Genomic DNA, 11,734 nt, shown 5'->3' on the forward strand with positions numbered 1-11,734 from the left:
ATCGGTCACAGCGCCTTCCGACGCTCAAATCTTCTTTTGCATTTCAGTTGCTTTTTTACCTCCCTTGAAATTATAAAGCATAACATACCGAAAATGTGGCTTATTTCCTTCCATCTTCAATATTAAAACAGTTACACAAAAATTCACTGATTTTAACGTTTTATTTAAATGCACGCTGATATGACAGCTGTCACATTACAATCTAACAAAATGGTATCGAAGGGCGTTAAAGACAACTTAGGGTTACCAGAGCCCTCATACGGGAAAACCAGCAAACTTTCTGGCCACCCAGTGATAACGCCTCCTTGACCAGCATCGTTGACACTTGTGTAGGCATTTGTCCTAAATGCCTGAGAAAATCTAACGAGATTAGGTTTTCACGAGGAATCGTTAGCAGTGGGTTTACCCAGCAATTGGGGCTAGAACCATTTAGGGAACTTTTTTTTTCTCTTTGTTTTCGGGAATTTATTATTTGAGGGATTTTTTTGTTTGTTTGTTTTGCCTTGACTATGTTGTTACTTTTATTATTTAAGAAAATAAATAACAAAAAAGATATTTGAAAGAATCGCAGACTCATTTACCACAGGAGTAAAGGCCAGGTTCTCTCATGTGTTTTAAATGTTGATATGGCTCACCAAAATTTAGTTTGCACATAATTTTCAGAAAGACCATCACCTATGAACATTGGTTACATCTCTACTGCTCCCTGATGGTTAGAGAAGTTTCATTTCTGTTCTTAATATTTTTAATCACCAGGAGAATTCAAAGTAAAAAGTTAACGTCTTTGTTTTATATGAAGTCAAGATCTTACAGATTTCTATTGCTTATCAGCCTTTTTTTTATTTTTTATTTTAGAAAATTCACAGGTATTTGTTCAGTATCTACTAGCCTGACACTTTGGCAAGCACTGGGTAATAATTACTTCTAACAATTGTATAGGATTTAAAGAAACATTATGTACATTATCGTAATTTTCCCTCAAAGCAGCCCTGTAAAAGTAGGCACATTTAGAGACGTTGCTTTCATTTCTTCGTTCATTTATTCCTCTACCCCTTCTTCAACGGATACTTAGGTGAGTCCTTACCGTGTGCCATTCCCTGCCAACGTTAGGGACATAGAGAAGGGTGAGACCGCCTCTGCCTTTGAGAACCCCCCGAGGGTGTCACGTGACTCTCACAAGGCCATCCCAGCAGGGACGGGGAGAGCCAGGGCCTCTGAGTCAGCCCTCTTCCTGTCGCCACACCGCCTCTCAAAATAAGAAAGCGCCCTTGGATCAAGAAGAAGGCAGTTCTTATTTTTTACTGTAAATTAGGAAAATTCTCCCCTATAGGAAGCGCCACGTTAATGAAAATGAGACTGAACATGACCATCAGATGTGATTTGGGTTCCAGAGCAGCAGTCTGCTTGGCGAGGTTTAGCAAGTTTCTAGCTCTAGTTCAGGACCAGAAACAGCCCGGCACTTTAGCCTGCCTCTGGGCTGTTCGCCCCGGTCGGGAAGGCCCCACCTGACTCTCGGTGTTTGCTCTGGGGGACACGTGACATCTACTCTGCAGCCCAATGTGGGGTCTCCGTGTTAGAGCAGACCCTCCCCGCTGGGTCGCCCTCGGGGAGGATAGGTCACGTCAGTGCGGGGACTTAGGACTGCTCCTGCTGGGACCCAGCCCTTTCCTCCCCATTCCCTCCAGGGACAGGATGGTTTCGGGCATCAAGTAAGAGGACTGGCACTTGTCCCTCTGTCTGCTCATCCACGTTGGAAGAACCCCTCACTCAGGCCTCAGCAAATGGGGAGTGGGCAGAGGCAGGAGAAGCAGCTGTTCCCTCGGTGGCTTCACTGTAGGAGACAGGCAGCAGGAGAGCCTCCCGGGGAGGGACAGCTTTCCCCGGGCTTTGTGCACTTCGTAGCTTCCTCGGGACGTTCGGAGCGCGCCATTGGCTTGTTCTCTGCTTCGGTGCGAGAGTATACGCTCTCGAGGCGCGCGTCAGTGGGCTGTTCTAACCAGAGCTCTTACCCTGGATCTCAGGGCCTTCAGGCGGTGCTTCAGAGAAACTTCTCTGAAATGGGTGTGGGTCCATTTCTCCTCACCCTGTGCCAACTGTTTCCCTACCTTGTACAGGTACGTGTGGAAAAGTGAAAAGCCCCTCTACCACTCCTCCATCGACAAATCGGTGGCGTTCAAAAGACGGGGTGAGTCGCATGTCCTCTTGTTCAGGCTAAGTAGCAAGGCGGTGGTAAAGGGCTAAGTATCCTGACGTGAAAAGGGAATGCATGAGTAATTGTTTCTTCTTTAACGAGGGTTCCAACACACGTCCAAAGACACATCATCCTCTGCAAGAAATCTCCATATGGGCCTGGCCGGGTGGCTCGGCTGGTTGGAGTGTCATCCCCTACACCTGCAGGTTGCGGGCTCGATCCCCAGTTGGGGCGCATGTGGGCGGCAACCAATCGATGTTTCTCTCTCACATCAATGTTTCTCTCTTTCTCTTCCCTTTCTCTAAAGTCAATAAATATATCCTCCGGTGAGGATTAAAAAAGGAAAAAGAAAAGAAACCTCCAAAGAAATCTATTTCAGGGACCTGCCGTTACACCAAACGGAGCTCAAGTTCCCACCGAAACCTAGTGCCCTCTATTCCCATGACTCACAGAACTCTGTCTGGAGAGTTGCCTTTAGGTTGTTTTATTTACTTCTTCAAATGTGGTAAAATATATATGTAACATAAAATTTACCACCTGAGCCTTTTTTAAGGTGTTCCCCTACAGCTCTCGTCTCTCACTTACCCGCGGTGCTTCTGTCGTTCTAGGAAACCAACGCTGGGTGGCACGTTACTGTCCCGTAAACTGCAGACTTCATCAGGACGTCACATTAGTCTTGATTTCGTTCCTTTTTTCCTTCCATTTCCAGAAATGGTGGTCAATCTACAAAAACAGTTCAGCGCTTTGGTTGATTCAACGCCAACTGTTGCCAAAAAAAGCCCTTCAAGTTTTCAGTTCAGCTGGACTGAAGAAGACACAGGCCCCACCTGCTTCCACGGATGCAGCCTCCAGGGGCTCGTGGAGAAGAGGGGCCGGTCCCTGACAACCAAGAATTCCCTTTACTGGCTCAGCACACAGAAGTTCTGTAAGAGGTACGTGCAGGAGTCGTTCCTAATTAAAACAGGGTCACGTATGACTTAGAGTTGGCTCCAATGAGAGCCAGAAAGATTGTTGGAAATAGTCGGATGTGAGCTTATCATCAAGAAAATCGGGGTTATACATCGGGTCTTGTTTAAGAATTTTAGGGATAGAGCTGCCCTACTGTGCTAATCATTTTACAGTCTATAAATGCACCGATTCATCCCACTTACAGCTCATGTGTCAATAACATCTCAGTAAAGCTGGAAAAAGGTTTTCGATTATAAAGACTTCTTATTGCGAAAAGTCTCTCTTTACTGATCTCATGCCCATATGACACGGAACTTGGCTGTACGGCAGATTCCCACGGGGTTAAGGGGATGCGCTGATGTTTCCAGTTGCTCACGGCCCAGCTCCGCTGCTGGCCGGGTGCGGGCAAGTTCTCTGCCGGCCCTGCCCGCTGTGGCCCTGGCTGTACAGACGGGGCGGTGCCGCTCGGTCTCCCCTCCCCCGGCCTCTAGGCGCTCCGTCTCACTCAGAGGCAAGGCCGCGGCCCAGTTGCGCTCACTGTCCCAGCCACTGCGGCCTCCTAGCTGTCCCTGGGACTTGTCACGGACGCTCCCCACGCCGGCCTTTGTGTGTGTCGGCCTTCGGCGGGGATGTTCTTCCCCCGTGTACCCACACGGGTCACTTCTTTCGGGTTTTTGCTCGGACTCCACTTCCTTGGAGAGGCCTTTCTTACCCACCCACCAACACACATACACACCCCTCATCTCTCTCTACCTGCCTTCCCTATTTTCTTCTTCCCTGGAGCTTTGTCACTACTGAATAATTATGGTGTCACATATTTATGTTCGTATTGGTCTGCCTCCTCACGCTGGAACGGGAGCTCCTTTAGCTGGGACTCTGTCCTATTGAATGAAAAATTCCAGAGGCTAGAACGGGGCCTCGCTGCTCCCCGAGTATTTGTTGAATAAATGAATGGATGAGTGGAAAGTGGAAGCTGCCCCGTAGGTTTCTTCTGAGACTTAAAGGAGATACTTGGTGTCTGTCACATAGTAAATACTCAATAAATGACAACGATGATAATTATGATTGTTTTAATCAAAACTAATGTTTTATTATAATAGCATTTTACTACCTGAGTTGCATAGCAAGGCAGTGAGATGACGGTGATAAAATGGAGTTACCTGTGTTAAAATTGTTCCAAAGAGCTTAGCCTCGTCTAGGACGATGCCGGCGCGGGCCCGTCCTAAGAGCAGCGACACAAAAGCCCCGGAGCGGGCGTCACGGCAGGAGGGCTCTGTCCCTTTGCAGGGCTCAGGGCCATGGCCTCCCATGAGTGTGGGGCCTTGCGCCCGTCCTGGCCGTGACGGCCCCGCCCGGGCCTGTGCTGCGGCCCCTGCCCCGTCTGTGCGTCAGCGGGAGCCCACGCCCGCGCGCCGTGCAAAGGGCACTTCTCAGCAGCCTGCGAGAGACGTCAGAGCCGAGGCTGAGCGAGCAGTCCCGTGGTGGTGACGGCCCTTAGTGCGTGCCCATGTGTGGAAGTCCCCGTCTGTGAGCGGGCCAGTTAGTGACAGTCCGGCCCAAAGGCCTGCGGTGGGCACTGGCAGATGGCGTCTAGGCCCGCCCTCCCGAGAGGGCAGGCCACTCCCCTGTCCGCCCACAGACGGGCTTGGGGAGGGGTCCCACGTGAATATTGTAAGATTTCTATTTAACTAATTTTTCAAACTATAGTAAAAAAACAACATGCCGTGTGCCCAATTTGAACATACCTGAGGCCACCCACACACCAGCCTGCATCCGCAGGGCCACTTACCTGTATGTGGCACGGACTTCGGACACCCCCTTTGCGTGCACCTGACCTTCTCCTACAGGGGCTGCGCCCTTCAGCGCCCCTCTCTAAGCACCAGCCTGCGCTCATCCTGCCACAGGAAGGGGTGGCAGAGACACGTTCGCCCCGCGTGCGCCGGCCACAGGGAGCAGGGGACCTCGCTGGGCCCGAGTTCTCCCCCCAGCACAGTGCGGGGCCCTAAGTCCTCCCCTCACAGCTCTGGGCAGTTTGCTGAGTTTCCGGTTAGGACTGTAATCGTCATACAGTGTCAGGAGTGACTCAGCGTAGAAATAAACCTATCCTGTTTTCGTGGCCTAGAACCAGAGCTTTCCTTGTGGTCCCCGGGGAAAGAAACAAGTCCTCTACCCTTTCTGTGGCGACATTTCACCTGAAAGAATCTCTCTTAAAATAGCTGAAATTAGAAATTAGGAAAGCGGAAAAGCGAGAGCCCACCGTACTTGTGAGGGGGCCTGTGAATAAAGCGGCCTGTGCTTTATATCTAACACATCAATCCGCGAACAAACCGTTGAGGCTTTTAAATTTCCTGCTACGCAACACAGCAAGGTAATGGCCTTATTGTGTGTTATTAAAACAGCTTTAAGATTTAAGGTAAAAACAAAAAATCAGTTGTAAAGGCAAATAGGAGGAATGAACATTTTGAGCCATTACTATGTGCCGCCCAGCCACCGAGTTAAGTCCTTAACATGTGTCACACTTAGTCCTGGGAGGTGGGTGCTGTTGTTTGTTCCTGTTTTACAGCTGGGAGCACCGAGAGCAGTTGCCCGTGGGTGGCGGAGTTTATAGCGCAAATGTTAACATTCTTTCAGGAATTTAGGACCACGTGTGTGACCTAAACCATAGTATCTAGAAGTCTATACTCTCTGTTGCCTCCTTGTTTTTTAAACTTTTTATTATGGGAAATCTCAAGTTCATTCACAAGGAGAGAGGGTGGAACGTGCCTGTCTCTCCGCTTCAGCAGCTGTCAGCCGGGCCGGCCTTGCCTCACCGGTGCCCCAGCTCCGTCCCCCGCCGCCCCCACCCCGACTGTTTGCAAGCAAATCCCCAACAGCAGAATATTCGTAGAGCAAAACCACAGTACCATTAGTTAGGCATAAAATATATATATACCCAATAATAATTCCTTAATATTTTCTAACATTCAGTCGCTTTTTAGATTTTCCTGATTGTCATGTACTTTTTGGAGATCCATGCATTGTGCGTGGCCGAGTTCATAAACTCCTCCTTTATCTCCTTTCCCTTGCAATTTACTTGTTGAGTAGCCCAGGTCACGTGTCCTGTGCAGTTTCCCGCATTGTACAGTTGATACCACAGTCCCATGAAGCTTTTAAAGGTCCTCTGTCCACCGGGTTGCCTGTACCTTGATAGAGTTAGAGGTAGCGGCTGATGATTGGAGTTAGAGATCTGGTGGTGGTTAGAGATTGGATTAGATTCAGGTTCTGCTACTTTAAAGAAGTGAAATTGCCATGTAAACTCTTCCTCCTATAATACGACAGGATTGAAAGCTACAGGATCAAGTCTGGTATCATATTTTGCGTCGGGGAGTATTTGTTTTCTTTCGTTTGTTTTAAAAAGAGGTCCAGAACCTCTGCCTGGGTGCTTTTGTTTGCCGTGGTCGTGGTAAGAAGTGGGGGCCCATGCAGTGGCCGCACCTCTGGGCCCGGGGGTTGAGAGACCCGGCTCCAGGGCCACCTGTGTGTCCCTTGCATGGTGGCCAGGGGCAGAGCTAAAGTTTTAAGGAGTCTTGCCAAATTGTTCTAAGTTTCCTTTCAGCTCAGATGACTATTTTAAGCCTAAACACATATATTTGTTCAGTTTTGGGGGAGATGTTCAAGGGACAGATGCATACTTTTCCAGATGGCCACGTAGAGATAACATCTTCCTTTGTCTCCCCTTCCAGCCATTGTAAACATGTGACAACCTATGAAGAATCCAATTTTTCTCTGAGTTACCAGTTTATACTAAATCTCTTCTCCTTCCTGCTGAGAATAAACGCCTACTTCCTCCATGAAGAAGTGAGCTTAATTGAAAAGAGACTTTTTAAAACAAAATACAGTAAAGCAAAAAAGAAATCTTCAAGATCCAGGAGAGTGAGAAAATAAGAAAAATAATATAGAAACTTTGTTGGGAAAATATTTTATTAGTGACAGTCATGTCAAATTGTAATGTAACATTCCAGAGCATTGTGGAAAATAGAATTTTTTTGCATATATCCATACATAGAAATGCATACATATATATGTATTGATTGTGTTTATAAAATGTATATTGGAAAACAAGTGAGCTTTGGATTTATTTTTCAAATTATAAATATTCTTTGAGAAAATTAAAACAACAGTGTTATATAAATGGTGTCCAGAAATTTGTATTCATTGTAATTTAGAGCTAAATTAGCTTTTTATTTTTATTTTTTTAAATAATTTATTTGTTGTTTTGTTTATTTCTTAATCTTTTAGAGAGAGGGGAAAGGAGAAAGAGGGGGAGAGAAACATCACTGTGTGGTTGCCTCTCACTCACGCCCCCAACTGGGGACCTGACGTGCAACCGAGTAATGTGCCCTGACTGGGAATCGAACCAGCAACAGTTGGCTCGCAATCCACTGAGCCACAGCAGCCAGGGCTAAATTAGCTTTTTAAATGACATCACTCCCTTACTCTTTATGCCCCGAAGTAAACCCCAGGTATATCAAAGATCATTCACAATCATTACAGAAAGCAAGTGTGAATGCTTTGATGATCTTGGAACAGAGAATGACTTTCAAGCATTTCTGAAAACCAGAAGCCGAAAGGCAAAGATTGACAATGTGAGTACAAAGTCAAAGGTAAATGAGAAACTGGGAGAAGATATTTGTATCATTTGATGGATGAAGGAATAATTTCCTTAATGGATCAATAGCTCTTTTAAAACAATAGGAAAATGACAAGCTGAGCAAGAGATGTGAAAAGGTAGCTTTTTGAAAAAAGAAATACAAAGCCCAAGCCAAGAAAACGTGATAGGTCACTCAGCCTCACCCGACTTAAAAAAAAATACGAACTGAAAGAGAGAGGGTGCCCCACGTGGTCGGCGGGCAGAGATGGTTAAGGTTTATAACTACGTGAGGAACTCCGGCAGAGGTTTGTATCCAGTTCGCCTCCTGACGCAACGCCCGCTTCCTGAGCCGCCTGTAGGCTGCGGGCTCCCTCCGGGTGCTGGCGTACAGTGGGGACAAGGTCGCCGCCTCCAGGGGCCTCCAGCTGGGTGGGGGCGGAGAGTGAGCCCGTACGTGCTATTTGGGGGAGTGACGCGCAAGGCCCAGACACGTGATCGGACGGGCCATGTTATGAAAGGACCCCCGGGGAGGTGGCGCAGAGCCCGGCTGGCCCGCAGCGCAGCGAGGAGTCACGGGCAGCCCGCAGAGCAGGGCGCTCCGGGCGGTGGGAGGGGAGCGCGCCCGCAGGGCTGCAAGGGACGGTCTCAGGGCCGCGGCCAGGGCTTCGGCCTCTGTCCCAGGGGTGTCGCAGAAAGCCATCGGAAATATAAAACAGTGTGGTGCACCCTGTCCTGAGGGGATAATCGCTCTGGTGCACAGACCGCGGGGCGCAGGGGTGCAGGCCAGAGCCCGTGTTCGGGCTGCAGGCTGCGCTGGACTGAGTGACTCCATCCAGACGCACCTTGGCGACGGGCGGGCTCGGCCAGGACGTCAGCTCCCTGCCCGAAAAGGCCGTTTGGGTCTCTGGAGGGCCCCTGTAGTGCGCGGTTCTGGACAAGGCAGACGCGGGCTGAGCCGGGGCAGGCGGGCAGGCGGGCTCCGCGGGGCTGCAGGAGGAAGAGCCGCCCACGCAGGGGGGCTCCCCAGGGGGGCCTCCCAGGGCGCGTCCTGCGCGGGCAGGGAGCGCATGCTGAGCCTCCGTTCAGGGGAGGTCACACGTTATTTTGCCACGGGAGTGACTTGTATTCGTTGATTTGGGTGGAATCTCTTTTATGAACAACTCTTACCTTACTTTTTAAATTAAATTCCACACCACGGCACTGAAAACATAATTTTACCTTTTAGGCAACCACCCTGACGGGAAATAAAGCCAAGGGAGAGTTCCCATGGTCTCAGGTTAAGTCACTACTGTAATAGCAGGAAATCAGAGACTTCTAGGGGCCGAGAATGGAATGCAGCGATACTTCTGGGGGGAGACCCGTGTCGGCTGTCTCTCAGTGATCAGTCTAAGCTCACAGCCATGCAGAGAGCGCATGTACGTGCAGAAGTTGCGCTGCATTCCATACTTTTAGTGTTCTGAGTATCAAATTTGGATCATCCGAACATCATGGAAAACACAGGGGTGAAACATCTATTAAGCACCTATCCTGTGGGAAATATTGTCTGGGTTTTCTCATTGCACATGGCCAGATAAAGATCTACAGCAGTGGCAATTCAAGGTTTAGTCACAGTAGGTTAAAACAAACGCTTTAAAATGTTTTTAATTAAAACATTATATCAGTAAATGTACGAGAGTTTTTTCACACGAGAACACAGACCATTGGCCCAAATACTTCATTCTCCTACAGGGAGAGCGCATACATTTTGAACATAGTTTTGTTGGGTTTCTCTCTCTCTCTCTCTCTCTCTCTCTTAATCCTTACCAAAAAAAAAAAAAAAAAAAAAAAGCAGGTTTCTTTAGGTAGTTTGGGATTCTGTGTTAGACTTAAAAGCAAAGGGAGTGTCTTCTACCTGCCAGCCCTGGCCCCTTTCCCATCGGGTCAGTCAGCGTGGTTATGGGATGTAATGACGGGGAGTTAGCAGGGCGATGAGCCACCTTATCTCCCTGAAGGGGGCGGGGGGAGGGGGCGGCAGGCCTGTCATTGCCACACAGAACTGGGGCCTTTTAACGCCCAGGGAAGGGAGGAGAGCCAGGGCTGGGCGCGCCTGTAATGCTTTGTCATCTGTCTCTTTGGTTTTTTTTTTTTAATTCCATTGGCCCGAAGCCACCTGCGGGGGGGAAATCAGTATTAATTCAACCCCGTACCTATTTACACAGTAAGCTGTATTGCTTGAAGAAGAGGAGCCTCCTTTCTGAGTCTTAAGGAAAACCTTGAACAGAATTTGCAGAGTGCGGGGGCCGTAAAAGTTTAGTGCATTATCATGTATTGCAGAGACTGAAAAGTGTGTATTTTTATCTTGAGTAGGTAGCAATGACTTTATGAATTGAAAATGCCTCCGTGTTCTTGAAAGCTGAGTAAATTCACACAGTATAAAGCCTCTCACAAAATGTTTTCAAGAAGCTCTTAGTTTATGTTCCCGGCGTGTTTGTCCCCTGGTGGAGTATTTAAGCGTAAAGTGATTTTAGTGCCAGGCTTACCTGGTAATACGCTATGAGTGGAGAAGAGCTTACAAAAGAGCCCTTTTATTGACTTTATAAATTAAGAACCTGGTATTTCAGCCCACTTGGCCTTTGGCCCTTCCGCAACAATGATTTCCTTCTGGAACAGTTAGTGCATGTTTTACGGATATTTGCGTTGAACTGGGCACTCACAGATGTTCCCAAAGGAATTTTTCAGTTAAAACACCACTTAAATGTAATGACCTTCTGTCCCCATTGCTGTCCGCATTGACTCAGACTGTGAGTAAGTTAAACATTACCTGCAGCGAGGAAGGTGGTCTCTGACTCTTAAAGCTCCCGAGGTGGAAAGGAGGAAAAATGTGTTCTTAACCATATTAGGGGTTAATATTATAAAACACGTTTCCTTATTTTTAGCTTTCCTTAGAAAGTCACACCAGAGTAAGTGTGCAGGAAGGTCTCCTGTGCTTGGGGCCCCTGTCCCCTAGGCAGTTCCCCGCCTGGGGCCTGGGGACACGGCCTCCTCTCCCCTCCCTTGCTGCTGTCCGTCCTGCCAAAGCCCTATTTGTGCACGTCCGTCTGCCCCCATCCACTCCTCGCTGACTGCCCACAGAGTTTCTCCAGGGACCTGCGTCAGAAGTAGGATGGTGCTCCTCCACACTGTCATCAGGGCTCCCTGCCCGCCTCTCCACATCAAGGCTTGGGGACCAGAGTGGGTGCGGTGGCCTCAGAGTCTGCCCTTTACCGCACGGCACCCCACGCCCACCCCTCGCTCAGAGGGTGGGGCACCCAGTGTCACCCTGCCGTCCGTCAGTGCCCAGCTTTCACAGCCGTCCCGGGTTGGCACATCTCAGAGATGACCCAGGCTGGTGGGCTGTTTCCCAGCTCGCAGTAAGCCTTGGAGGCCAGGGCGCTTCTCATGGCTCCACGGAGACCTCTGCATCCAAGAGATGTTCAGTAACTAACTGTCTTTGATGCTAGCAATGATGATAAAAAGGGGAAAATTACAAAACCCTTCCTACTTCTCTCAGCAGCCCCTGCAGGGCAGTGGTGGCTGTTTAACGAGTGAACTCATTTGTCTGCCTTCCGAAGGTTGGCTGTGATGATCAGATTGGCGTCCTTTTAAATCAGAAGCGGGGAATGCGCATCACTCTGCCCCTGGGTAACAGCTGCTGCTTGTGCTGGGCACCGTTCTGAGCACTGGGCATATTTTGCCTCTTGCAGTCCTCTGAATGACCCTGTGATGTGCTTCCCTGTCACTTTACAAATAAGGACACTGAGACCTTGTGATCCCGGGCATCTAGCCCCCCAGCATCTGTGCTTTTCACCAGTTTGCAGCCCCTCCGAGACCTTAACCCCTGGAGATGCCGGCTTGGAATGGAAGAACTGCAGTGCTACTCCGAAGAAACAGCATCAGCCTTTGTGACTGGGGTACGTCCAGCCCCCGCCCCCAAACCTGCTTGTCCT

The 11,734-nt window shown here is 49.0% G+C and overlaps 1 protein-coding gene across 1 annotated transcript in view; it reads left to right on the top strand.

The window, feature by feature from the left end:
• TAF1B (TATA-box binding protein associated factor, RNA polymerase I subunit B) overlaps positions 1–7,194 on the top strand; it is a 55,807-nt gene extending 48,613 nt beyond the window's left edge. The window contains exons 13-15 of the mRNA XM_090280895.1: positions 2,115–2,185; positions 2,901–3,123; positions 6,862–7,194. Of these exons, the coding sequence (XP_090137021.1) occupies positions 2,115–2,185; positions 2,901–3,123; positions 6,862–7,063 (496 nt within the window). The 3' untranslated portion in view covers positions 7,064–7,194. The remainder of the gene's footprint in view (positions 1–2,114; positions 2,186–2,900; positions 3,124–6,861) is intronic.
• Positions 7,195–11,734: the final 4,540 nt, after the last annotated feature.

This window comes from Furipterus horrens, unplaced genomic scaffold, assembly GCF_987537825.1.
Source record: "Furipterus horrens unplaced genomic scaffold, mFurHor1.1.pri manual_scaffold_6, whole genome shotgun sequence".
In the NCBI taxonomy this organism is placed as follows: Eukaryota; Metazoa; Chordata; class Mammalia; order Chiroptera; family Furipteridae; genus Furipterus; species Furipterus horrens.